This window comes from Acomys minous (genome assembly GCF_964271855.1).
Source record: "Acomys minous genome assembly, chromosome: 13".
Taxonomy (NCBI): domain Eukaryota; kingdom Metazoa; phylum Chordata; class Mammalia; order Rodentia; family Muridae; genus Acomys; species Acomys minous.
In genome coordinates, this window is record NC_140495.1 from 112,436,409 (window position 1) to 112,463,195 (window position 26,787).

The 26,787-nt window shown below is 50.5% G+C and overlaps 1 protein-coding gene across 5 annotated transcripts; it reads left to right on the forward strand.

Annotated features, from left to right (window-relative positions):
- Positions 1 to 293: 293 nt before the first annotated feature.
- TRIM26 (tripartite motif containing 26) lies at positions 294 to 25,480 on the forward strand. 5 transcript variants are annotated; one of them, XM_084753848.1, is made up of 10 exons: positions 294 to 464; positions 612 to 717; positions 17,777 to 18,286; positions 18,389 to 18,484; positions 19,628 to 19,858; positions 21,350 to 21,367; positions 22,833 to 22,855; positions 23,275 to 23,390; positions 23,622 to 23,654; positions 24,061 to 25,480. In XM_084753848.1, the coding sequence occupies exons 3-10, from the start codon at positions 17,849 to 17,851 to the stop codon at positions 24,741 to 24,743; spliced, it is 1,638 nt and encodes a 545-aa protein (XP_084609974.1). In that variant the 5' UTR covers positions 294 to 464; positions 612 to 717; positions 17,777 to 17,848; the 3' UTR covers positions 24,744 to 25,480. The 5 variants fall into 5 exon arrangements, with proteins under 5 accessions (XP_084609974.1, XP_084609973.1, XP_084609971.1 ...); XM_084753847.1 differs by having other exon boundaries at positions 294 to 452; positions 612 to 721; XM_084753845.1 differs by having other exon boundaries at positions 294 to 452.
- The last annotated feature ends 1,307 nt before the right edge of the window (positions 25,481 to 26,787 follow it).

Genomic DNA, 26,787 nt, shown 5'->3' on the forward strand with positions numbered 1-26,787 from the left:
GCCCTGAGGAGGAAGTCCCATCGGCAGGCACTCCCGAGCACCCCCTAACCCCCGGGGAGTAAGCCACGAGCTGGGGAGCTCCCGCACCCCGACGCGCACGAGGCCTGGCGCGACCCCCGCGGCCGGGGCGACGGCCGTGACGCACCGGCCCCTTCCGATTTCACTTTCCTTTTCTCGGGCCCGGCCGCCTCGCCTCCTCCGCCGGCCGCCCGGGGATTTGCCCGGTGATCGGTGACGTCACGCGGGCCGGAGTTCCCCATTGGACGGCGGAGTTCGGCCATCGGCCAATCCCAGGGCCGGCCCCGGAGAAATCTCGGCGGAGGGCACGGGGCGCCGGGAGCTCGCTGGGCGGGGAGGCTGCGGTCCGGCCGCCTGCTGAGCAGCTGCACCCCGAGCGGCTCCTCCGAGGGGAGCCACCGAGGGCTCCCCCTCCACGAGCGCGGCCTGCGCCGGTGAGACTCGCCGTGCGTGCGACCCGGGTGGGGAGGGCGAGGGCGGCTGCGGGCCCCGGGCGGAGCGGGACGGCGAGCTCCGGCGGCCGCCCGCCACGTCCTCGGCTCGCGCCTGGGCCTTTCCGTCCTGAGCTCGGCCGTGTGCTCCTTCCTCTTCAGATCCAGCCCAGGTCACTTCGGTCCCTTCCAGTCCCCAAGAGCCAGAAAGTGAGCGGGACCCGGATGACGTTCCACCTGGTGGCCTGGAGCCCCGTGTGACCCAAAGGCAGGTCTCCTTATATTTATTTACCTTATATCGCCTTTATTTGTCTTGTTTATTTACTGTCAGAGTGAACTGGCTTAGCCACTTGTACCTGGAGCTGTGTAGTATTATCATCCCTGATGGTTTACTGCATAATTAGCTGTAGGAGGGGAAAGAAAAAGTGTGTAAGCCAGGCGATGGCGGCGCACGCCTTTCATGCCAGCGCTTGGGAGGCAGACCCAGACGGATCCCCTGAGTTCAAGGCCAGCCTGGTCTCCTGAGTGAGTTCCAAGGTAGCCGGCGCTACAAAGAGAAACCCTTCTCGAAAAACAAGCCAAAAAAAAAAAAAAGTGTGTAAGTTTAACTTTGTGAACTTAGAAATTCCCAGTACATTCCAGATTTTGACAGCGCAACCATTTGTGTGCATGCTTTAAAAAAAGGGAAGAATGACATGTGTTCATGCATGCCTGAACCTGTTGTTAGATGGACTCTGACCCCGGTAGTATTCCTTAATCAACGTCAAAACACCTTTCTAAAAGCAGGCTTCCAGTGATGTCTTTGAAACTGCAGCTTTTTGCTTGTAATAATAATAGTTGTAATAATAATAACAATTATTATTATTAATAATACAAATAAAAGAAAGGGTGTCACCATGGTTAACCTTCCTGCCTTCTGAGTGCTTGGGTTACTGAGATTACAGGCATCTGCCAGCATGCCTGGTTGCAATTCTATTTTTTTTTGGTTTTTCGAGACAGGGTTTCTCTGTGTAGCTTTGGCTGTCCTAGACTCATTTTGTAGACCAGGCTGGCTTTGAACTCACAGCCATCTGCCTGCCTCTGCCTCCCAAGTGGTGGGATTAATGACATGCGCCACCACACCCAGCTCTGGTTGCAATTTTTAATACACCATTTATTGGGAACAGTTGTAGACTTACAGAAAAAATGGAGAAAACAGTCTGTACAGTTCCTATATAAGCCCAAACTGATTCCCCCTTTATTAACATCTTACATGTGTTTATTGGCCCAAGTCCACTGTATATTTATTCACATTTCCTTTTTTTTTTCTTTTCTTGAAATACTTACCCCCTACACAATCTCATCTGGGTGACTGCAATTGCATTTGGTTGGCTGTGGCGATTTTTAGATTTTTGTCTCCGTGAACTTTTCAGAGATACTAGTGTAATGGATACCTCAGATGATTACTGTACAAAGAGAGGTGGTTTACTTTTGGCTCAGGCGTTTGGAGGTTGCAGGCCATGAGGCACCCGGTACCTGTTGCTCTGGGCCTGTGGCGAGGGAGCAACCTCATAATGAGGAGTGCGCAGCGGAACCAAACCACTAGTCATAGCCGGATGCCGGGAGGGAGTGTTACACCGCGGCCCTCTTCTGTGACGCGCTCTCTGTCCTAGAGTCCTACCTCTTACTCTTTGTACAGCTTTCCAGCAGGGCCGGTGCACGGAACAAGCCTTTCTCACGTGGACCTTTGAGGAGGCGTGTTAGGATGTGGCCCGTAGCGCCTGCACGCAGGGTGGTGCGGTCCCCTTCTATCTTGTGTCTTTTAAGATTAGTGTTAAAAGGGTGGAATTAGGTTGCCGCGTTCAGCACACTTTAGCAAGGATTTCATGTTGTCGAGATTTATGACAATACTGACCCGAGTATGTGTTCGTCGTCGTCTTTTTTTTTTTTTTTTGAGACAGGGTCTCTCTGTGTAGCCTTGGCTGTTCTGGAACTCTGTAGACCAGGCTGGCCTTGAACTCATAATATTCACCTGCCTCTGCCTCCCGAGTGCTGGGATTAAAGGCACAAGCCATGTCAAGTTCTGTACTGTTTTTTTTTTGTTTTGTTTTGTTTGTCCTCTTTGCATACAGTATTATTTGGAAGGAAGGCGCTTTGTTCGTCTAAGGAATTCAAGAGTTAATGGATTTTAAATTATTCTGTATGAGACGTGTCCACTTCATTAATTTACTCATCCATTTGTTTGTGTCAGTTTGACTTGCAGGCATTGATTTTAGACGCTGGGTTATAGTCCAGTGTAGCACTCTGTTTTGTTGCTGACATCGGTGCAGCTTTGACTACTGGGAACCGATTGCCCTTGTGCCCCTTTCCTTTTTCAGGGTGCTTTGGGGGGCATTCAGACACTATCTCCTCTTGGCAAGAGCCAAGTCTGGGGCTAGAGACTTGCATCCATGATTAACAGGATGCGTTGCTCTTTCAGAAGACCTAGGTTCAGTTTTCAGCATCCACTTGGCTCATAACCATCTGTAACTCCGGTTCCGGCCTGTCTAACAGCCTCCTCGGAACTCTGCAGGCACTGCACACACGTGGTCCACGTACATACAAGCAGACAAAACACCTGTACACACGAGATAGACCCAAAAACTTAGGAGGAGGAGGGAACCAGTCTTGCCAGCTGGAATGGCGATTTCCCGTAATCTGAACACCTGTAAGGCTGAGGCATGCAGATGAGTTTGAGGCCACGCTGATCCACATAGTGGGTAGCAGGCAAAACAAAGATGTATATATAGTCTGTCTGTGGGGAGCGGGGAAGGTAAGGGAACTGAGATGCTAGGGTGGTGGGTGACTTGCAGCGTTGTATAAAGAGACTAACTAGCAGGACGAAGACTGGATCTGCCACCACAGAACTCTGCGAGCCTCAGGTAGAACCGTTTAGGTTAAGGCTTCTGGAGCTGGTGCTGTACTCCGTTTTAAATTAAGGCTTGCAGGGGACTTACGCTCCCAGGGTCACGACAGAAAACAAGAGGGAAGTTGTTTGTAGCCCACGAAGGCTTAGCTTATGATTGGCACCCAGGGTGAAGTAGAATTCGGCCCGATTGATGGGCACGGGATGTTGGGATGTCGCCCTTCCCTGATTGGGGGTGGGGTGGGGGTTGTGATTGAGGCGTAACTTGTCTGATGCTCAGATCCTGCTGCTGAAGCAGGGACGTGAGGTGAGGGTGTCGTGGTAATTGAGAACAGAGATGCTAACGGGGCTCTGAATCTGGGAATAGTGTTTTACAGACACGATTCCACGATTTGGGGCCAGCCACTGGAGATAAAAGGGATCGTTGAGGTATGACCCTCTGATTCGGTGAGAATACACACACACACACACACACACACACACACACACACACACACACACACACACACCCAGCTATAAAGCAGTGTGATAGTGTTATCGTAGAAGTACAGAACTGGGGAAGATCAGAGATAGGGGGTGTTTTACTCGAGGCTGAGCTGGGCCTGAGAACGGAATGTACCAGGACAGAGCAAGAGGATGGTACATGAAGGCCTCTCCCCCTGTTTTCTTACTATGGACTACTAGGCAAGGGTAAGCAGGGTTCGGGGGCCGAGTGTGTAAATTGGGGCCAGATTATTATTTTTTTTTTTCAGAAGAGTTTATTTAACAGTGTACATGAAGTGGAAGTTTCTGGTGTGCAGGCACATGTACCATGGTGCGTGTCAAGGTCAGAGAACAGCTTGCTTGAGCTAGTTTCTTCCTTCCACCGGTCATGTGGGTCTGAGTCTCGGTGTGGGGGGGAGGGGTCCAGGCTTAGTGATAACCGCCTTTACCTGGTGAGCCATCTCAAAGCCCTGCCTTACGGGTTTCTAAGCAAGAGGAATGACAGAATGAGACTCACATCACACAGGAGACCCCTTCAGAACTCTGAGGGAGAAAGGCCACCTTGATGGCTGCTCCTGGTTACCAGCCTGACTCCATATCCAGAAGTGGAGGGCGCACCTGTGAGAGGTTTTGTTTGGCTTAAAGTGGGTTAATCTACTTCTAGTGCAGACCTCTGAGGTGGGAAGACACAGCTCTGATCTGGACTTTAAGGCTGGAAGCCACAGCTCTTTAATTTGGATCTTGAGGTGGGAAGACAGACTTTTAATATGAGCGCACCTTCTTCCGGAAGTCTCTATAAGGACACAGAAGAAGGAAACGCTTGCTTTTTGCCTGCTTTCCCTGGTCTTGCTAGCACATCTATCCCTTCACTGTCACTGGAGCCTACTTCTTCAAAATTCCAGCATATACAGAAAACCAGCTGATTTAACCCAGTCTTGCGGGATGGAGCAACTGGTAGATTCTTGGGCTTTCTAGTCACGGCTGGCCATTGTTGGATTAACTGGGCTGCAGCCTGTAAGCCATTCCAATAAATACTGTGTGTGTGTGTGTGTGTGTGTGTGTGTGTGTGTGTGTGTGTGAGAGAGAGAGAGAGAGAGAGAGAGAGAGACAGACAGACAGACAGACAGACAGACAGACAGAGGGAGAGAAGGGGAGGGATTGATTGATTCGTCCCACAAGTTCTATGACTCTAAGGAAGCCCAGTATACCACCCCTCATCAAATATATGGTGTGCTTTTGTTATTTTATTTATTTTTTTAATTTTCTTTTTAAAAAATTTATTAATTTATTCAGATTACATCTCAGTTGTTATCCCATCACTTGTGTCCTCCTGCTTTCACCCTATTCCCCTCCTCTAGGTCTATGACCGAGGGGGACCTCCTCCCCCACTATCAGGCCATAGGCTATCAAGTCTCATCCTGGTAGCCTGCTTATTCTTTCTCTGGGTGCCACCAGGCCTCCCTACCACGGGGACGTGGTCAAATATGGAGCACAAGGGTTCATGACAAAGTCAGTCCCCACTCTCCACATAACTGTGGAGAACGTCCTGTCCACTGGGGCTTTGGTTGCTTTATATACCTGAGTTTATGTTCCACGTGGAAGAATATCTTGCCAGTTAAATGACATGTGTCATTGATCCCATATCAGAGACCCTAAGATACATGATAGCACAGTAGCTCCCTATTAGCTTGCTGAGATTCCCCCCCATGTCCCCCCCCACACGCACACACTATAGGAAGAGTCAGAACTTACTCGTGGATGGACACTGAATCCCCTGGCTCCGTTTGTGGTTATTTACCTATTTTTGAGACAGGGCCTCACTGGATCTCTGGCTGACCTAGAACACTTAGGTAGACCACGCTGGCTTAGAACACAGAGATCCACCTGCCTCTGCCCGTGATCGACAGTACCAGCTGTGCCACACCTTCCATTTGTGATTTCCCCTCCCCCCAAGGTCTCCCCTTTCATAATACGGGCCCTCGATCTGTAGCCTGGGCTGAGGTGTACATGGTAGATAGATTCACTCTGCCTCCTCAAGCATGAGGGCCCTCGATCTGTACCTGGGCTGAGGTGTACATGGGTAGATAGATTCACTCTGCCTCCTCAAGCATGAGGAAGCCACCAGTTGTGATTTTAGAAACCCTGGTTTAGCTGGGGAAGGTGGCACCCACTCGGAGTCCACTCACTCGGGAGGGAGAGAAAGAAGAACAAGTTTGAGGCTGGCCTTGAATAAATGAGGCCTTGTTGTACATCAAGTCCCCACTACATTTGATGAACCCGCCCTTTCCTGCATGATAGCCAGTTTGTCGAAAATAAGTGCAACACACCGCACCCCCAGCCCCAAATTTCCCCTTCAGCGATTGATTTCAGCCATCTTTATTCTGCTTGGGCTGCTGCTGACAACAGCAGTGTCACATTAAATATGCTGGTGTGCCTGTTGAACCTTTCAGTTTTGTGAACAGCTCTGTAATCCACACCTTTATTCGTGACGGGTATAGAAGCCCAGGAAAGCCAAGGCCAGCACAGCAGGGTAGCTGAGGCTGCATGGAAGTCCAGGTGGCTGACCAGGACTCTTTGATGCAGGCTTTGACTGAGTGACTGCAAAGGATGGTAGAAGATGAGGCTTTGTGCTCCCCACTCAGATTCTAGGAGACACCAGGGGAGTTGTGATGTCCCAGACCTGACCGTCCACCGTTTTTGCAGAGGCTGTGGTTATGTGTCTGCCTTTCCTGAGAGACCTGTCTCAATCGGTTGGCTGATGCTTCCTGTAAGTTATGTATTTCATTTCAGCCCATTGACTTCATCTTGGTGTCAGCTGGGTCCCCTCCCCTTAAACAAAACAAAACAGCTAACAGGCAGTTCCAAACTGGTGGGGCAGAAGGAGGCCTTACTGGCTCATGGGACTGACAGGTTTAAGGGTAGGGCTGGCTTTGGGCACAGGATTCGACTAAGTGCTGTCAAAATATGCGCCCCCCCCTCCCCGTCATCTCCCAGGTTGGCTTATTTATCAAGAGATTAGCCTTCTGCACAGCAGGGCGACGCCTCTCAGAGATACAAACCTAATGACTTGCAAGTTCCCAAGAAACCAGAGGAATTTCTCTCCTTTCCCAGCTAGGTCTGTCTCCTTTGTGACTGCTGGCAATGGACTTGTGTTTTTCCCTGAACCGAAGGGTATAGGTTAGTAACGTGCCTGAGACTGATACTTGCTTCACTCTGGAACTGAGGGAGAGGTCCACCCACCGTAAGCATGGAGTCTCCAGAAAGAAACCAGGGAGAAAAGTTACGGGGGTCGGGGAGGACGGAAGGTGATAGGCCCCTCCGTTCACCAGAAGGCTAGCACAAGCCACCACGTTTGCTAGTGGATCAAAGCGCGCAGTGCCTTCCCCCACTTTTGAGTTCCTTGCTCTGTAATTGGTTCTCTCTCGAGCGCACTGTTTGTTTTTGTCTCTTTTCGCGTTATGCACACACATAATGAGATTCTGTATCTTATGCACCAACTTGGCTAGATTTGTAAAGCTGGTAGTGAGTCTGTGGAGCTGGTTGGTGGGCACATACAGCACCACAGTTGGTTTGGAAACAGCTTGGCACGTTCTAGTACAATTGAGGGGTGTACACACATAGGGTCGCAGGGTCGGTGTTTGTAATGGTCCAAACTTAAGTATCCTAGATGGCCATCAGAAGTAGGAGCAAGTAAACCGAGTCTGATGAGCAGCAGTGAAAATGAGCAGAACCAGCCTGAGTGACCCTCACTGCCATGCTAGCAAAAACAGAATGGAAAGCTTCACGCTGTGATTTCATTCTTCAAAACGGAAAAGTGGGGGGTAGGGGTGGGTACTACATATCGTTTACTGGTGCACACCTAGGTCTTAAAAAGGTGGGAGCGATTAACACCGAAGTAACGCCTCTGCCATCATTTTCTCACCTAGCCCCTAAGCCTTCCTGGGATAAACCTTGTACGCTCTGACCTGATCATGGACACACACACACAGCCTGTTCCGGTGTGGTCAGGAGTCGCCAGCAGGGTGGGGTGGGGTGGGGGGGAGGGGTTAGCTGCGAGCTTCAGCAGGCCAAGGCACTGGAGTGGGAAGGGATGGTGGTGAGTGAGTCAGCGGGGAAGAGGTCAGTCCTGTGCGCTTGGGGCCTGGAGGGGGTTTGGATTCACTTCTCACAGAGACAGAGTTTAAAGTGGTGGCCAGGCGTGGTGGTGCACGCCTTTAATCCCAGCACTGGGGAGGCAGAGGCAGGCGGATCACTGTGAGTTCGAGGCCAGCCTGGTCTACAAAAGCAAGTTCAGGAGAGCCAAGGCTACACAGAGAAACCCTGTCTCAAAAAACATAAATAAATAAATAAATAAATAAATAAATAAATAAATAAAGTGGAGGGTGGCAGGAAGGCTGTGTTAACCCCCTCAGAGGAAGAGTTTTGACTTTACCTGCAGAGGTGCCAGAAAGCCACACTGTCACTTTCTACCAGGCTGGGTATGTTTAAGGGACTGAAAGGAAGACAGGCAGCCATTGTAAGGAGCAGTGCCCGCAGGGGAGGAAGGTCTGAGAAGAGAAGGCCTTCCGAGCTTAGAGCCCTTGAGGTGCAGCCACCACACGGATGGCAAGGAATGCCTCTTGTGTTTCCTGCTTAACCTCGGTTCCTGAGACATAGGAGGCGCTCATAAACAAACCATGCTCAAACTCCCCGGGAGTGTTAGGACGCAATTCAGAATTCTTTATCCAGCTGAGCTGACCCTGAGAAAACAGTCCCAGGCCAGGGGAGGGGAACAGGAGTGCAGAGAGACATTTTATGTTACTGTTTTGAGACAGACTCTTGCTATGTAACCCAGGTTAGCCTCGAATGTGTGCGGGTCGTCCTGCCTCAGCCTCCCAGGGGCTGGAACTACAGGTGTGTGCCGCCCGCACTCGGCTGGACTACAGAATTATTTTTTTTCAAGGCCCAGAATTCTTACTGCGGCCAGCTCTTTCATCTGTGTCCCACTTCTCTGTCCTTCCTGCTCGGCCCCTGACCATTACTCACACTTCTGCTTAGTACTCAGCTCGCCACCCACCGCCCTTTTCCTCTGAGCTGTCTGATTGCTCAGTCTTCCAGCCTCTTTCTCCACAGCCTCCCTGCGGTGTTTGCTCCAGGCACCTAAGGGCAGCAGCCGCCCCTCCCCGAGGCTGAGAAGCGCCTCTCCATCCGCTCTGCCATTGCAGACCAAGCCAGTGCTTTAACCCCACTTTCCCATTTGTAACTAATGATTGGATACGGTTCCTCATCCCGGACAGACATTCAAGACACCGTCAGAGTTTTAGTGGTTTTTTTGTTTGTTTGTTTGTTTTGTTTTGTTTGTCAACTTTTGATTTTTGTTTTTTTAGCCAGAACCTGGGCCCATCTCCCAAAATGCAGTTGATGGATCGGGGTACATGTTGACCTCTTTTCAGGTCATTCTTAGGTGACCTGTTTTGCCAGGCCATAAAGGTTCCTTTTCTAGTCCTTGCTACAGAGAACTTGCCATTTTCTGCAAAGGCAGGACACACGGGTGGGGGTGAGGGGGGGAGGTCAGTTGTGGAAGAGGGTATTTTAAAGTCTTGTCTCATTGACTTCTCAGCTGCTAGCTGCCTCTGAGCCCTGTGGGAGTTTCTCCTGTAGTTAACCGGGTCAGAGCCTGGCCCTGGGGTGTGTGTGAGTGGTTTACACTGCCTGGCCCTGAACACCGTTGTTGGCTTGGGCTGTGGAACCTTGTTGGCCTGGGTTCCCAGAACAACCCTGGTACCCAGCCACAGCCGTAACCAGGGCTACAATATTGGGGAACACGGCCTTTGGTAGCCAGCAGGGTTAGCCGTTTCTCTAGTTGACATAGCTAGATCACTTGCTTTTTGCCCCGAACATTTCTTTTTTGTTTGTTTGTTTGTTTTTCGAGACAGGGTTTCTTTGTGTCTAGCCCTGGCTGTCCTGGAACTCTCTTTGTAGACCAAGCTGGCCTCCTGCCTCTGCCTCCTGAGTGCTGGGATTAAAGGCATGCGCCACCACACCCTGTTGCCCTGGAAGTTTCTTAGAGATCTCTCTCCAGGTTTGTTAGTGATAGCTGGCTGAAGTTTACTTCTGGGAGAATTTACTTATTTTAAATTGAAAAGTAGTCCTTAATCTACACCCTGTGAGCAGTTAAGTCGGCGGGGTGGGGGAGGGGGCTCGTGCCTCACAGGATGACAGGAAGAGGGGGCTGCTTGGGAGGCCCAAGGACTTGTTCAAGATGTTGGGAGCCGATAATTGCAAGAGCCATGGGGGTCAGGCTGCAAACCTAGGTTCCCTTACCTGCCTCTCTGGGCTCTAGGGTCCACAGCTGAGATTGTGTCCTCGGAGCTCTGTCTGGCTTGCAGGGGTTTGCGGAAGGAAGCAGGTAGTATGGTTCTAGATGTGGGGCAGAGGAGCCACAGGTCTAGGGAGGGAATTTAGCACCTAGACCAGAAACTCTGGCTGTTAAGAAGTGTGAACCCAGAGCCTGGCTACGTTCCTTTTGGAATTGGGCTTGGGGGGTGGGGAGGCGAGGGCTGTAGGGGGGCACAGGTGTGCAAGCAGTAGCGCAAGCGTCTGCCTAGGAGGTGTGGACCTTCACAGTAACACTTTCTCAGTGTTTGCAGCTCACAGTGATTCTCACAGCCAGGAATCGTGCACAGGATCCAGTTGCCACAAAGCACAGTGTCGCCACCCCCCCCCACCACCTGCAGATGTGTTGCAGGTTAAGTGTTTGTATGAGAGCCTCAGCTTTGTAACGGAGAAGTGGTCTGGGGACAGAGAGAGACCTGACAAAGGGTAGAGTGTGTCCCCAGGCCTCTCTTAACATCAGGGTACCGGTACGGCAGGCAGGCCTTGTTTGTAACGACCCCGTCTGGCTTACTGGAGGGACCTGGGGTCTGCTGTCGAGAAGCAGGGGGCCCTGACCTCAGCACAAGGTAATTAATACGCAGTAGCTTCCAGGGCGTTGAGAACACGCATCTGAGTAGAGGGAGCGGTGGTGGTGAACTGATCTAATTTGTGTTTCTGCTTCTGTGATAAAACGTTCTGACCAAAAGCAAGTTGAAGAAGGAGGGAAAAAAACTTAATTCAGCTTACATTTTCCAGGTCACAGGCCAACACTGAGGGAAGTCGGTGCAGGAATGCAAGAATTTAAAGAACAACTTACTAGCCCGCTCGCTGGGTTATTGTGCTCAGCTGCACAGCCCAAGACTGCCTGCCTCCAGATAGCAGTGCTTGCAGTGGGCGGGGTCCTCCTACGTCAATTAACAGTTGAGACATCGCCTCACAGGCGTGCCCCACTCGCCTCATTTAGGCAATACTCCAACTGAGGTTCCATCGTACAGGTGACTATGGGTTATGTCAGATTGCCAATAAAAAACAAAACAAAAACCAAAACAAGACCTGGACTGCTCACTTCTGGTGACTTCGTGGCTCTGCCGGGAACCAAGGATGGAGGGGAGGATAGTGAAGGGGCTTACGTCATTGCAGAAATCTGTGGTGGTGATCAAGGGTGAGTGAGGTCAAGGTGTATGTGGTAAGGCAACATGGTCTCTGCAGAGGGACACACCTGTCATCCCTGTGCTCAGGAGGCGAAGGCAGGAGGGCAGAGTGTTCAAGGCCAGCCTGAGCGGCTTTGTCTTGCCAAAACACTAGATTTTGTGGAGGGTAAAGGGGTGTGGTCTGCTTTTCCCTCTGTCTCCCTTTCTCTCTGTCCCTCTGTCTCCCTCCTCCTGCTCCCCCTGCCCCCCCCCCCACCAGGCATTTTCCTCTTAATTATACGAGCTTGAATTCCATCACTGAAAAGTAAAAGGTGCTATTTTACAGGAATGCTTGGTGTGAGCTTGTGGCAGCGAAGGCTAGGGCGCTTTTCCCTTTCCCATTGTCAGCCCTGCTCAGCTCACCAAGGCTTCTGTGTAGGCAGCTCATCTGGGTGTTGAACAGAAGAGCTGGTTGCAGGCCCCATTTTGCGCTGTGCTGGGTCGGGTAAGAAGAATGCAATGGGTTGAGCCAACAATTTGGCACCTGGTCTGCTTCCTACCCCTACGCCTTTTGGTGTCGTGGTTAACAGGGCCAACCCTCAGCTTCCTCAGCAGAGAATCCTGAGTGTGAAGTCACCTGGTTATTGGATTCTAGAATCTCAACTTTGAACCTGGATTGTTCGAGTTTTTTTTTTTTAGTTTGTACCTCTGGCCTGTCATAGAATGTGTTCAAGATGAATCTTTGTAGCCAGGCAGTGGGGGTTCGACTGTCAAATTTACGGCAACCCAGGAACAAAAGACTGCAGAGCTACCGTTGGCTTTGGCTGTTCTGAACACACTCACTAGTTCAATACCAGTGTCAGGCAAGGCTTTAAGGACTCTGGTTTCAGCAGTTCTGGTGGCTACAGACCCTTTTAATGTAACAGGAAAACGTAACCTTTGTTTCCCCAAATTGTTCTTTTTGTACAGTTTTTTTTAAAAAACCATTTCAATATAACTTGTAGTGGTAACGTTCTAAATACATCGATTGCTGAGAAGCAGGGATTTTCATATAGTCTCAGTAAGTGCCATTAGGATCATCTCCAATTAAATTTTTCTTGAAAGTCCCTGAAGTATTATTACAACAACCTTTTCAAGCCAGAATCCTCCCCCTTCTCCTTCTTTCTCCCTCTCCTCCTCTCCCCTCCCCTCCCCTCCCCTCCCCTCCCCTCCCCTCCCCTCCCCTTCCCTCTTTCTCTCTCTCTCTCTCTCTCTCTCTCTCTCTCTCTCTCTCTCTCTCTCTCTCTGTGTGTGTGTGTCTTCTACTTTGTGAGTCCTAGGAATCAAATTCAAGTCCTGAAATCAAGTTTGCAGGCTTGGCAGCAGATGCCTTTACCCTCAGGCCACCTCACTATCCCTACCCTGGGGTTTTAAAAGACAATTGGTCTGTGGATGCCCCAAGTTCTGAATTTGTTTCATTGTTTCCTCAAGGTGTGGCTTAACTTGGTGCTATTAGCATCTTTTCTGTGATAAGTTTAATTGCTTTAAATTTTAAAATTGTTTTCAAACTGGAAGTTAAATTTAAAGGCTTTTCAAGTTCTATCAAGTCAAACTTTTTTGGCAAGAAAACTTAATAGGTTATAGTATTTTTGTTTTTTGATTTTTTAAAAAACTATTTCTTTGTGTGGGGGTGTATTTTGCCTGCATGTTTGTATGTCATCATGTGTTTGTAAGGTCATCACATCCCCTGGAAGTGGAGTTATAGACAGTTGTGAGCTGCCATATGGGTGCTAAAAATATGGAACCTGGGTCCCCTGGAAGAGCAGCAAGTGCTCCTTAACTGCTGGGCCATCTCTCCAGCCCCAGGTGATGTTGCTTAACCCCTGTGGTTCCTCATCAGGAAACCTGTGCCTGGTTGGCTGGTTTGGGTATTTGTCTAAGGTGACCGACCACTGGATCTCTCCCTCATCAAGGCGCATTAAGAAAGGATCCACTTTGGCGCTGTGGGGACTGCCCAGAATTTTCACCTGATGGCCTTGACATCTGTTAATGACATGTGTGCTGTGACAGTGGCAGTTACAGGAAGGATGCTTATATTTTTTCCTGATTCCCTTGAGCCTTAGGGTCTGCTCACTATTTCCAAACAGAATCCTAGTGCGGTGCCCTGTTACTGTGCCTGAGCGTCTAACTCTGTTAACCCTTCCCCAGGTATTAGCCAGTCACCTTCTGTACGCCCTGCCATGTTGACTGTAACGCACTGTGCATGGACATAGTTTTTATTCATCCTGAGGAGATCTAAATACCCACTGGGCCTGCATGAGCTGGTTTACCATGGGTTCCTAATGGTGAAGGCGGCTCGTTCTAGGTGAAAGAAAAATTAACTGTAGCTGAACTCTGTCACAGAAAAGTATACATTCTGTCCTCTCTCCAGCAAGCAAGCAAACAAAACCAAAAACAAACAAAACACAGCAGAAGGCCTGCCTGGCTTTTAAACTTCCAGGCCTTTCTGCAAGTGGCTAGGAAGGGCTCAGGCCCACAGGCACCCCACAGTTTCGTTTCCTTTCCTGCTTGCAGACTCTGCGTGTGTTAAGCTGAGAACACTGGGCCAGCCCTGTTCCTCAAGAGCAAGCCAAGCCTTTCCCATCTCTGCCAACGCTCAGGGGACCTGACGCTCACTTCTTCATTTGCTAGTTGAATTTCATTTCAAAGTGGGATGCACGTTTTTCTTTTTTATTCATTACATTTTTTAAAAGTCACACATGTCTAAACCCAAGGGTGTTTTGGTTCATGCTCTCAGCAGCGTAATTCCTTGTCTGTATAGTGCTGCCACCTGCAGAGCACTTTTGTATAATATCACATCACATCCTTAAGGAGTCAACATTGTGTTTTCTCCTTGGGCCATGCAGGTCGCAGTTTTAAGTCTCTGTATGTACTGTAACTGTTAGCAGGGTCCACTGTTATGGTAAATTGCATCGGTTCGGCCTAAGAAGCCAATAACTGTCACAGGGAGACTGAAATGTACTTTAAAGCTGCCAGCACTGCCGGGCAGAATCTAAACTGATACAAATCTACTCATAAACTAACATAAACTACTCTAAACCTCATAACATACATATATCCCAAGCACTTGCCACTATGATCCTGTTTTTTTTGTTTGTTTGTTTGTTTTGTTTTTTGCCTTTTCTTGGCTTTTGTTGTTCAGGGAGAAAGGCAGAAAGCTGAGATTTGCCAGGCTAAGTTACCAACAATGAGAAGGGAAGAAGGAACCAAACTCTTTTCCATAGAGTTCATAATGGCTGGAATTCAGAACTTAGTAGCTGCAAGGTGTTTGCTAGCTCTCTCTGGAAAGGGTCCACCTATGTGAGTTAGCAGTGACTAAATTCAAAAGAGTGGTGGGCAGGGCTTCGCTTATTGAAGCCTAATTTTGTGCAACTGACCCAAGACAGGATTTTTTTTTGTTATCTTTTGAAAATTACTTGAGATTTTTGTAGATTTTGTAGATTTGTGCAGGGTAATGGTGGCACACACCCTTACTCTTAACACAGTGGAGAAAAAGACAGGTGGATTTCTGTGAGTTCTAGATCAGCCTGTTCTCCACAGCGTGTAACGGCCTAGGATTTAAACTGACAAATTTTTCATTAACAGACCTGCAAACTGCATGCCTCCCACATTGAAAAGCCTTTGTATGCTGAGTTGAGGTGTCACTGCTCTGGCAGCTGGCTTATCCCTCTAAATGTGAGCTATTTTCACAGGGGACAGGTGGTGGTGACACCAGATACAAAAAGACACCGAGGACTTACAGGTGACAAAGTACACGTCAGCCTAGTTGGGTCCCAAAAACTCAAAGGCTAAAATTCATATACTTCAAAGGGCAACCTTAATGCCTTTTCTTTTGCTCAGGGCAACCGTCTTGTCTGTAAAACAGGATACATTTTCTAGGGAGACAGGTAGCGGCCTGGCCTATCCATCAGGAGCCACAGAGCCTAGGGAAGGACATTAAGAACTATACAGTCTTGTTTTTATTTCAATTAAATAATGATTGCATGTTCTTTGGCAATGGTGATACTATACTTCCTCTGTGAAAGAGGCCAAAATAAAACAGACCTGGATGGAAGGGAGACTGCTAACTTAAGTCAGTCTATACGGACATGAATTCAGCTACAGAACCAGCCCCAATTGCTCTGCGCATCCTGCACACCTCATGCATTTAATGTTTTAGAACTGTACAGTGCTTGTGAGATATTATATATTTCCAGACACTGACGCTGGATCAGACCTGACAGGATGCATCCTCCAGCATGCTGATGTGCTGACATCCTGCATTCCTCATGTTCCATCCACAAGTGCAGTTGCTGCTCATCATCAGGATTGACCATCTCCCAGGACAGCTTTGGAGAAAGCTCCTGATTGCAACTGGTCCAGCGTATCAGACTGTCCCACAAAGGACTTTTATTAAGTCTGAATTTCTCAACACTTACAGACTGGACCAGAAATGCTATCTCTAGCTTGTTTAACCATTTTCCTAGTTTTATTTGGGCCCCTACATAGGTATTATTCATCCCAAATCAGCCTGAAGAAGCTTTAAAAAGAGAACACCATCCATTTTCCCTTAAAGGGGGTTGGGTAAGGTTTTGGGCTATGGATATTTATTTTCATTGGGAATTGGCTGTGTTATTATTGGTTTTATTCAGAGAGAGAACAAGGTTGGACTCAAAGATTTTTTTCTGAGAATATAGAAATATATAGAAATGATAGGACAAAGGGTAGATTATTGAATCTACTCTTCAACTTAAGGCCTTAATTACTCAAAGGCTATTTTTAATTCATTGGTATAGAATACTTTATATTGATGTAAGATAAATTTATTTTTAATTCATTGTACTATTCAATTTTATCACAAGAGTATACATCCTAGGTTCAATAGATAGATAAGGCAAAATATTTAGATAAGGTCTTCAAAAACCTCAGAAATTTTTATTGTTTTGAGGATTCTTTGAAAATGACACATACTGACTCCTGGCAACACCCAGCCTGCCTCAAAGAAGGTGATGAGCATTGATGAACCTCCTCATGGAGATGGCTTCAGATGTGGCAAACAAGCCACTGGGCAAAAATGTCCTTTTTTCTGTCACAGACAGAATTCTGCCTGAAATGGGAAAGCAGGTGGAGTTGATGGCCAAACTCTGCCAAGACAGGGTAGGCAAGTCCTTAGCAGTCCCTGTTTCACAAGTATGTCTGTCAGATACACTGGACCAGAAGGCTGAAGATGATGCTCCAACGTGTTAGAAAGTTTTGAGTGACTGTTCAGGCAATGAGTTATGTCTGTCATTCCCCCCACCCCCAATTTTAGAAGCTGCTGACTTGCACTTCCTATTTACTCAGCTAATTAATTTTATTCCTTCTCAAAGTCTCTGATGGGGTTGAAGACATCAAAACATTATGAGTATAACATGAAAATAACGATTGTCTTGTGGTTCTTGTGTGCGTAATTGGTGTAATAACATCAATGTATAGGTAAAAGGTTTTTTTTTAAATTAGACTAAAAAGGGGAATTGTGGAGGAATGTCTTGAGTGGATGTAACAACTGTCAATAAAGCGCTCTTTAGCCTATCAGCTGGGCAGAAGGACAGGAAGTGGAAGGCGGGATTTCCTGGAGAGGGGTGGAGCCAAGATTGACAGTTGAGAGGGAGAAAGAGGACCAGACAGTTGACAGGGAGGGAGAGAGAAGTCTCTGAGGATCATAGTGGCAAGTGCTTGGGATATATGTATGTTATGAGGTTTAGAGTAGTTTATGTTAGTTTATGAGTAGATTTGTATCAGTTTAGCTCCTGCCCGGCTTAGTGCTGGCAGCTTTAAAGTACATTTCAGTCTCCCTGTGACAGTTATTGGCTTCTTAGGCCAAACTGATGCAATTGACTGTAACAGGCCACTGAGCTCTGTTGATCCCATTGTACCTATCAGTGACAGTGTTGCCGTTCCAGCATTGCAGAATGCGCCGTGGTTAGACGCCTTCCCTGCCCAGGTTAGCCATCCACCGTGTGCTATAAGGTGGGGCAGGCCCTGCATTCTTGATGCCACTTTCAGTTTTAGCTCTTAGACTGTATGCAGTGGCCTGAGGAGTCAGTGGTCCGGGTTTTCCCCTAGACTTCTTCCCATGAACCAGGCCTATATGTAACTGTTTCCAACAGAGTTCTTTTGTGTACCATGCTTAGAATCCCCTGTAGATCTCTTTCTCCATTTTATGGATGGGCAAACTGAGGCTCAGAGTACTCAAGTGGCTTTTCTGTTGTCAGGGGGGCAGGAGCAGGAAGAGAACCAGATCTGGGAAAGTTGACAGCAACAGCTTTTCTTGGCTGAGCTCCCACGTCCCTAGAAGGGCCGTTGCACAGCCCAGAACAGCGACAGAGCCATCTCCCTTGCGAGATCTTAGCTTGAACAATGTTGGGCAGGGATGGATGTCGCCCGTCTCCTTTTGCTAAGTCTGCTCTAAATTTCAGGTCTGGTCTCTGAGGAAGAAAAGCCGGACTAAGGAGCAGAGCTAACTCCCCTCCTCCCAGGCTGAGGGAACCATGGCAGCGTCAGCCCCCTTGAGGAGCCTGGAGGAGGAGGTGACCTGCTCCATCTGCCTGGACTACCTGCGGGACCCAGTGACCATCGACTGCGGCCACGTCTTCTGCCGCAGCTGCACGAGTGACATCCGCCCCATATCGGGGAACCGCCCGGTCTGCCCGCTCTGCAAGAAGCCCTTTAAGAAAGAGAACATCCGGCCTGTGTGGCAGCTGGCCAGTCTGGTGGAGAACATTGAGCGGCTGAAGGTGGACAACGGCAGGCAGCCGGGAGAGCTGGCCCGAGAGCCGCAGGACGCGAAGCTGTGCGAGCGCCACCAGGAGAAGCTGCACTACTACTGTGAGGACGACGGCAAGCTGCTGTGCGTCATGTGCCGCGAGTCCCGGGAGCACCGCCCCCACACCGCAGTCCTGGTGGAGAAGGCCGCCCTGCCGCACAGGGTAAGGCCTCCCCGCCACGGCCTGAGAGGGAGGGCGCTGTCTGGTGTCCCTCTTGCCACCGCTCAGGACACCCATCTCTTTGCACTGCTTCTCTTTCCCCAGGAAAAGATTCTGAACCACCTGAACACCCTAAGGAGAGACAGAGACAAAATTCAGGGCTTTCAAGCCAAGGGAGAGGCTGATATACTGGATGCTTTGGTACGTGGAGGCTGAGGTGCTGGGGAGGGGCCGGGCAGGTGGGCCGTGTTTCTAGGAGTATGGTTGCTAGGCTGGCTTCAGGCCAACTGGGGCTTCCCCAAGAGTAGAGCAGGCTAGCCCGCCCCATCCCTGCATGCGCAGGCTATCCATTTGGGCCAGTTGTATGTCTCAGGCTTTGGGCCTGATTTCTCCTCTGATAGGAAAGTGGGTTGTCTGGCAGCTATGGCTGTTCTGTGAAGGGGTTGAGGAACCTGATTGTGTGCTCTCCTCCTAGGACAGGGAAGGTGTGATTTCCTGAGTAGAGGGCAGCTGGGGTGTTTGGAAGGGGGCGATGGCTTCAGGGCAGAGGAAAGGGACAAGGGAAGCCTGAGCGGCTCTGACTGAGGCCCACTGTGCGCAGTACAGAAGACTGGCAGCACACTGTGTGCTCTCAGGTCAGGAGGGACAGCTGACGAGGCGGGTCCAGTTCTGGGGGGGGCGCGGGAATGTGTGTGTGTTTGTGTGTGTGTGTGTGTGTGTGTGTGTGCGCGCGTGCGCGTGCGTACAGTGGGGGGGGTCAGTCAGGGAATATGGGCCGTGGAGGGATGCCGGGGTCAGGCCTAGCAGTGTGTAGCCAGGCTGTGAAACAGATAAAGCTAGAGAGAGCTCAGGTTCACTGAAAACCTCTAGATCCAGTATGCATGGGCAGGCACCCTCCCTTGCCGGAGGCGCTGAGCACCCACATGGGCAGGCACCCTCCCTTGCCGGAGGCGCTGAGCACCCACACTGCAGCCTCACTGGGGAGGGAGGACACCGTCCCACTTGGAAGGGATGGGTACACTTCATGTACAGATGATGGGGATGCTGAAAGGAGGACTGGCTGAGTCTGGGCTTCATCTCTCAAGCAGAGCTTCCTAAAAGGGGTAACACAGACATCATGTCGAAGGGTGACATGCCATTAGCAGGGTGCATGGGTTACCTTTCATTGCAAAGCCATGTGACCGTGACAGAGCAGTCAGGCGGAGTCAGCTCTGAGATCCGTGAGGGGAATAGACTGAGTGACAAGGCTCAAGGATTCACGGACAAGAACAGCAGAGGATGTAGCGGGGCCCACTTCCTAGGGGTGACGCACATACACACGCACCGTGCCCTCTGCCCTGACAGACGAAGCTGCAGGAGCAGAGGCAGTACATTGTGGCAGAGTTTAAGCAGGGCCACCAGTTTCTGAAGAAGCGGGAGCAGCACCTGCTGGACCAGCTGGCCACCTTGGAGCAGCTGCTCACCGAGGGCAGGGAGAAGTTCAAGACCCGGGGCGTCAGCGAGCTTGGCCGCTTGACTCTGGTCATCTCCGAGCTGGAAGGCAAAGCAAGGCAGCCAGCTGCAGAGCTAATGCAGGTAAGGAGCGCGGGGCCCAGGGGGGAGTGAGGGTAGGGCCTGCCCTGACGCTCCTACGTGGCCTTTAAAGAAATTCTGCCTCCTGGGTCCTCAGTTTATTGTCTAAAATATGGGTGTAATAGCCTCATCCTCCTTGTTTAGTCCAGAGTCCCATGAGCTTAACATCAACTTGGCATCCTTTAGAAAAACAATCATCATCTACAAAGGTGTCTTAAAAATGTAGAAGTGCCATAGAATTGAAGTCTTTGTTGCCGTCACCCTCCTAAGCCTGCAGCCTCCATCAGGCCCTCCTCATCACAAGGCAGGTGTTTGGTTTTTGAGACAGTCTTACTGTGACATACCATCTGTCCTCAAATATGAGGCAGTCCTGCCTCAGCCTTCTGCGTGCTGGGTTTATAGGCGAGCAGCGCCACGCCTGGCTAAGGCAGGTACTGACTTAGTAGGTGCCTTATATCATTCTGGAGACAAAGAAGGTGATGAACGGCTGAGCTGTGCCTGTCAGGATCGCAAGGTGCGTGGGAGGGGAGGCCGAGTCCTCTGAGCCATGGAGCTCCGTCCTGGAGAACAGTGACAAGTGTGACAGATGCCTCAGGGCACGAAGTGAGAGCAGCAGGCTGCACTGATAGCACCTCTTCTTCCTGGCACTTCCCAGAGGAATCGCCACCCTTAGGGTTCTACTGAAGAGGGGAAGGCCAGACCGTCCCTCCTTACAAGCCAGGAGAAGGGCTGTCTCCTAGTTTCCTCTGAACCTACGGTTTGGGGTAATGAACCCTTATGCCAGCAGAGGACACACAAAGGTCTCTAGGAAATGGGGTTCCAGACCAGCGGCAGGACACACCAGTACCCAGGAGGGAAGAGGCATGATGTCAGTCCCTGGCACAGGCTGCCTAGGCAGGAGGCCACTCTTCACAGCAGATTGAGCCACATGTAAGATGTCCGGCTGGTCCACCCTGGGGCAGGATAGGAATGAGGTCCAACTCCAGCTGGTGTGGTGCTCCCAGGCCTTGTCCAGTGTGTCCTGCCCCCCGCCCAATCCCCGTCGCCTGCCTTTGCTGTCAGACTTCCCAGCAGCCCTTCCGTCTGTGGATGTGTAGATACAAGGTGAGTGGAACGGCTTAGGGTTTGTCACCAGTGTGGCTGTCCCCTGACCCACCCTGGAAGTAGCTACTACGCAGAGGCCCCAGTCTGTACCTCAGAGCTCGGCCTCTGAAGCTGCCATGGTAGGAAGTGCCGAGGAGAGAAAAATCTGCTTAAAACCACTACATAAAATGATGGAGTTGGCAGATTTTGTCTGTATTCGAGTTTTCCTGGAGCAAAGCTCCCGAACCTTCTGGAACAGCCGGGATCTGATGATTGGGCTCGTTACCTCTCTGAGAAGCCAGCCTGCCCTCTGCCCATGCCCCTCACCCTACTGACTTACTAACACAGAGCGGTATGATGTTACATTTGTATGTTGACTTTTTCTCTCTCTTGTCTGCTTCCCTCTGCTAGGATGCCTGCTCTACACAGGTAGGGATTTGTCTTTTTTATTGCTACCCTCTAGCTTCTGGATCAGTGCCTGCCTGGCACAAGGAATCACTTAGCAAAGCTTTGTGGACTGAGTGAAGGAAAGTGAAAACCAGTCAGCACAGGACTGCGGAGGCCTCAGCCCCAGCAACACGTCATCTCACAGATGCTCCCACCCTGTGTCCCCCCACTGCCTCTGCCATGCAGAGCACCACTGTTTTCCTCTTTCACGAGGCGTCTTTCTCAGTGTCCTTGGCCACCGTATCAGCTTGTGTGGCTCTGGAAGAGTCGTGGGATGCTCAGCTTCTTTTTTTTGCCCCCTGCTGTCCTCTCCAACTTGGGTCCACAGCAGCTTCCAGGACGACTCCTCTGTCCCATTGACTCCGGCCACATTTGCCAAGGAGCAGCCAAGTGTCTGGTCACCTAGGGTTCCCGATAGTTGCTTCCCAGTAGCTCATATAGAGCAGAACTTCCTCTCTGTCCTTGTAGGAGTTCAGAGGCGAGGGTCTGAGACGTCCGTGCGGCCATCCAGGAGCTGGCTTATTTCTGGCTGACTCTAGTCTTAGGGAATATTGTTCTCAGCCATGAGGTCTGAGTTGAACTAATCACTGTTCAGAATTCAGCCAGTGAGAAGACAAGACTGAGAAGTATTGGCCATTTCCCCTGCACCCCATTGGAGTTTAGACACATGACCGGACTTGATTGTGGGGAATGTGGGAAATGTAGTGTCTTGTGGTCACATGTCAGGCCAGAGCTCAAGAAGGTTAGTATTATAAAGAAGGGAAGAAGGTGGTAACATGGCACCTGCCCCCAAGCCTGACCACCTGAGTTCAGTGCACAGAACCAGCTGGAAGGAGAGATCCAGCGGGCCCAGGTTGTCCTTTGACTTCTGCATACATTGTGGTATACCACACCTGCGTGCACACGAGTGTGTACAGCTGGGGAGAGGGTGTGCTGGGTGCTGGGAGGAGTAAGAGCCAGCACCCCATCCTGCCTGCTGTGATGTGGCCCTGCCTGGCTCTAAGCCCTTTCCCATTTCCCACCATACACGCAGCCAGTACTTTCTCAGTCTTCAAACCTTAGCCTAAGTGTCTCCTTGGAGAGGCCGGGTCACGTGTCACCTCTGGCTGTTTGTTTTTACCTGAATGTCTGTCTATTCACGTGCATGCTTGGTGCCTCTGGGGTCTTAGGGTTTCCTGGAACTCGAGTTACAGATGGTGTGAGTGCGTGCTAGGAATCAAGCCTGCGTCCTCTGGAAGAGCAGCTGGTGCTCTTAACCCCTGAGCCGCTACCTCTCCAGCCCATTGTTTGTTTTCTGTTTTACCCAGTGTCCCACTAGAGCGGCAGTTCCCTAGGGGAAGAAGCCGTGTGCTGTTTGCTCTTGTGTGCCTGCCTGTTACTTGGTATTGACTGTGTAGATGCTGTTTTACTTAGTTGACTTTGGTGCTTGTGTTTTCTTCCCTTGCAGGACACCAAGGACTTTGCCAACAGGTAAGAGTTGCATTTGCTGGTCTTCATTCCCTCCCCCACCTGGCCCTGCCCCCTCCATGACCATGGTCCTTGTAAACAGAGGGAGTGACTGGTGCCTGAGGCACAGCAGCCCTTCCTTCACTTTGTGGGAGGATTAGAGGCTGCGCTCTCCCAGCATGGTCTCTGAAGTCCAGCTGGGCTCACTGTCCTCACCTGTAACAGAGGGAGGGTGAAAGCCTGGCCTGGCAGACGGGGTGCTCTCTTGTGGGGGTCTGCTACCAGTCTCATGTCCTGGTTCAGGCACTGGCTTTGGCCGGTTCTTCTGCCCTCGATTAGGGACAATCAGACCTTCCCTGCTCACTTTGTAATTGACACAGACACTGGCAAAAAAAGCAGGAAGAGAGCCATACGACGTTTGGTTGTGTCTGTCGCTTTTTCAGGTACCCACGGAAGAAGTTCTGGATTGGAAAAGCCATCCCTCACATGGTTAAAAGAAAGGCAGGAGAATTCTCAGATAAACTTCTTTCTCTGCAGCGAGGCCTGAGGCAGTTCCAGGGTAAGCACCGGGGAGGTGCCCGGCTGGAGGCCAGGCTGGGCCACACTTGGGGATACCATGGCTTCTCACTACCATGTTCTCCCATCTTAATTTTCCAAGGAGCTCTGGCTTCTGTATCTTTTCTCCTTGGGATGTCCAGTAGAGCCCTGTCCCAGAATTAATACCAAGTAAGAAACGGGCTCATGAGTTTGCTGGGTCTGTGAAACATTTCTGTCTTTGTCTCCTTCATAGGCAAGCTGCTGAGAGACTTGGAGTATAAGACAGGTAACTGAATGAGCGTTTGTTCCATGTTCCCTCAGAGAAAACGGCCCTGTGGGGCCCTCACTGGCACTGCCCAAAGGTGGCCCTATCCCTTATGTTTCAGACCAATCTACTGTGCAGGCTACAGTATTGGCGATCCTTTGATGTCATGGGTCACGCTTCTAGTCCTTTTTCTTATCTACCTGACCATAATAAGGTCCTTCTTTCAGAACAAACAGCAGTGGCAGCCCAAGGCCAGACCTGTGCTGTGTGTGCTGAGGACCTCCAGGGGACACTGTTCACAGACAGCTTGATATAAATAGCATTCTTTCAACTGTGCAGTGAGGCAGCACGGCCACTGATACTAGGGGGGCTGGTCACCCCTTCCCAGCCCACCACTGACACTGTTACTCTCTCACTTGTCACACAGTAAGTGTCACCCTGGACCCACAGTCGGCCAGCGGGTACCTGCAGCTTTCAGAGGACTGGAAGTGTGTGACCTATACCAGCCAGTACCAGAGTGACGGCCTGCATCCCCAGCAGTTTGACTGTGAGCCAGGGGTGCTGGGCAGCAAGGGCTTCACCTGGGGCAAGGTGTACTGGGAAGTAGAGTTGGAGAGAGAAGGCTGGTCAGAGGATGAGGAGGAGGGGGAGGAGGAAGAAGAAGGGGAAGAGGAGGAAGAAGAGGAGGAGGCTGGCTATGGGGACGGATATGAAGACTGGGAAACAGATGAAGATGAGGAATCACTAGGAGAGGAAGAGGAGGAGGAAGAGGAAGAGGAGGAGGAAGTTCTGGAGAGCTGCATGGTGGGCGTGGCCAAGGACTCTGTGAAGAGGAAAGGGGACCTCTCCCTGCGCCCCGAGGATGGGGTGTGGGCCCTCCGGCTCTCCCCTTCAGGCATCTGGGCCAACACAAGCCCCGAGGCCCAGCTCTTCCCAGTGCTGAGGCCCCGGAGAGTGGGCATCGCCCTGGATTATGAAGGGGGCACTGTGACATTCACCAACGCAGAGTCACAGGAACTCATCTACACTTTCACGGCCACCTTCAGCCGGCGCCTGGTTCCCTTCCTGTGGCTCAAGTGGCCAGGAACACGCCTTCTGCTAAGACCCTGAATTCTAGAACCTGCCTGGGCCCCCCCTACAGAGACTTTGCTACTCTGAGATTCTAGGACGCCGAGATGAAGAAGCATTGCCTGGACCCCACGTCCACAGAATCTTCCTTCTCTGGGATCCCGAGACTGTGTGATGGAGGAAGGTTCTTGGCCAGAGCACCAGGAGGAGGAGAGAGGAGGGCAGCACGTCTGCTGCCAGAGGTCTCCCCACTGCTGCGGCCACGTTACCTCTCAGCACTGTCACTCTATCCAGATTTCTTGTTCCGGCTGCTCAGCCCCCTGACCATTTCCTCTGGGGTCTCCTGTTCTGAAGACCAAGTGACCCCCTCCTTTCTGAGCACCCGTTTGTCTTGGCTCCGTGCTCTCTGTTGAGCAGCAGCAGCAGCATCTTCTGGTTTAGTTGTTACCCAACACCCACAGGGAAGACTTTGACTGAAATCTGAAACCATTTTGCTGTCCTCAGATTTGAGGTTTCCCTTGCCCACTCTGTCCCCTACCTGTCCTGGCTTCCTAAAGTCACTTCTCCTGCCCCACCAGAGCAGGAGTGGACATAGGCAAAATCCACCGAAGCTTTCAAGGCTATGTAAGTCTTTGTCCTGGAGTGCTGGTGGGGTCATCTCCTGGTGTGGCTAGCAAAGCTCTCAAGGCCTCCAAACCCAGACCTGAGGAGGTGGGACTCCCCAGGGCCGTCTGTGGCTCAGGTAGCAGCTGTGATCAATAAATTACCTCTGCAGAGTAGTCCTTGTGAAGGGAGTTTTTAAAACAACCCCAACATCTTGCTGTTGATCCCTGGATGTAAAAGCACTGAGGCCAGTACAGTACCCAGGAGGTCAAAACGATGCCTCAAGGTCTCCAACTAATATATTCAGGACACGTGCCTAGGAGGTGCGTTGGGGAAGGGAAGGTGGGGCTGTGAGGAATCTCGAGAACCCCACCCCAGATCTTACTACAGGGAGAGAGGGCCTACTGTGTCTCCCTGCTGACCCAGCCAGTGCCCACAGTTCAACAACAGCCCCTGCCTGCTTAGTCAAAACAACACCCTTCTCTTTATCCTCAGACATTCTAAATGTCCTCTGCCTGTGCAAGCACTAGCTCCCCTCTGCTCTTGAGAGACTGGAGTCATCACACTGTCTCAAGACTGGACACTGTATATGTCACATGCTGCCTGAGTCACTAGCACATACACGGTGGCTGCCTGACCACCCTCTTGTTTTTCCTAGAGTTAGTCAGCTTCTCTCCCGTCTCCTTTACTTCATTTCCTGTCTCTTTACTACTAAATAAACCACAAGCTCTTTCAGCGGTCAGAAATCTCAAGACAGTCATCCTGTGCTGTCTCCGTTTTTATCTAGATACCTTCTGAAGTGACCTTGAGCCTGAGCCATTGATTGCTGCCTCTGTGCACAGCTTTTTAGATCTTCTTCTGTCATCAGATTTGGGGCTCTGGATTGTTTTTTTTTCCCCTCCCTGAGACCTGTAGCCCAGGCTAGCCTCAGTTTCGTTATGTGGCGAGACATGAAACCTTACAAGGTCTGAGGTTTCAGATGGGCACCATGGGGCCGGGCGTGGTGGCGAACGCCTTTAATCCCAGCACTCAGGAGGCAGAGGCAGACGGGTCGCTGTGAGTTCGAGGCCAGCCTGGTCTACAAAGCGAGTCTAGGATAGCCAAGGCTAACAGAGAGACCCTGTCTCAAAAAACCAAACCAAAAAAAAAAAAAAAAAAAGCAGATGGGCACCATGACCATGATGCCTGGTTTATAACAGTGCTGGCAACCGAACCCAGGGTCTTGCGCACCCAGGCAAATATCACAGGGAGCCTCAGCTACGTCCCCAGCCCTGGCCCTACTTCTGGACCCTCTGTTTACTAATCTGGGGTGATTTGATCACGTACCATTTAATAACTTCCTGAGAAGAGTGTGAGGGTTGAATTTTTAAAGTCGTCAGCATCTGGAAATGTTTATCTCACTTACACACTTAAGGGATTCTTCAAAATAGTTTTCCTTCAGAATGTCAGGATTGCTCTACTGCCTTAAGCTCCTGAAGTTCAG

What these genes read in the sequence shown, in the direction of transcription:
- TRIM26 (XM_084753848.1), top strand. Translation starts at nt 17,849, where the DNA reads ATGGCAGCGTCAGCCCCCTTGAGGAGCCTGGAGGAGGAGGTGACCTGC. An exon ending in CTGATATACTGGATGCTTTG is followed by an intron (nt 18,485 to 19,627) that starts GTACGTGGAGGC and finishes CTGCCCTGACAG; the next exon opens with ACGAAGCTGCAGGAGCAGAG. An exon ending in AGACTTGGAGTATAAGACAG is followed by an intron (nt 23,655 to 24,060) that starts GTAACTGAATGA and finishes CTTGTCACACAG; the next exon opens with TAAGTGTCACCCTGGACCCA.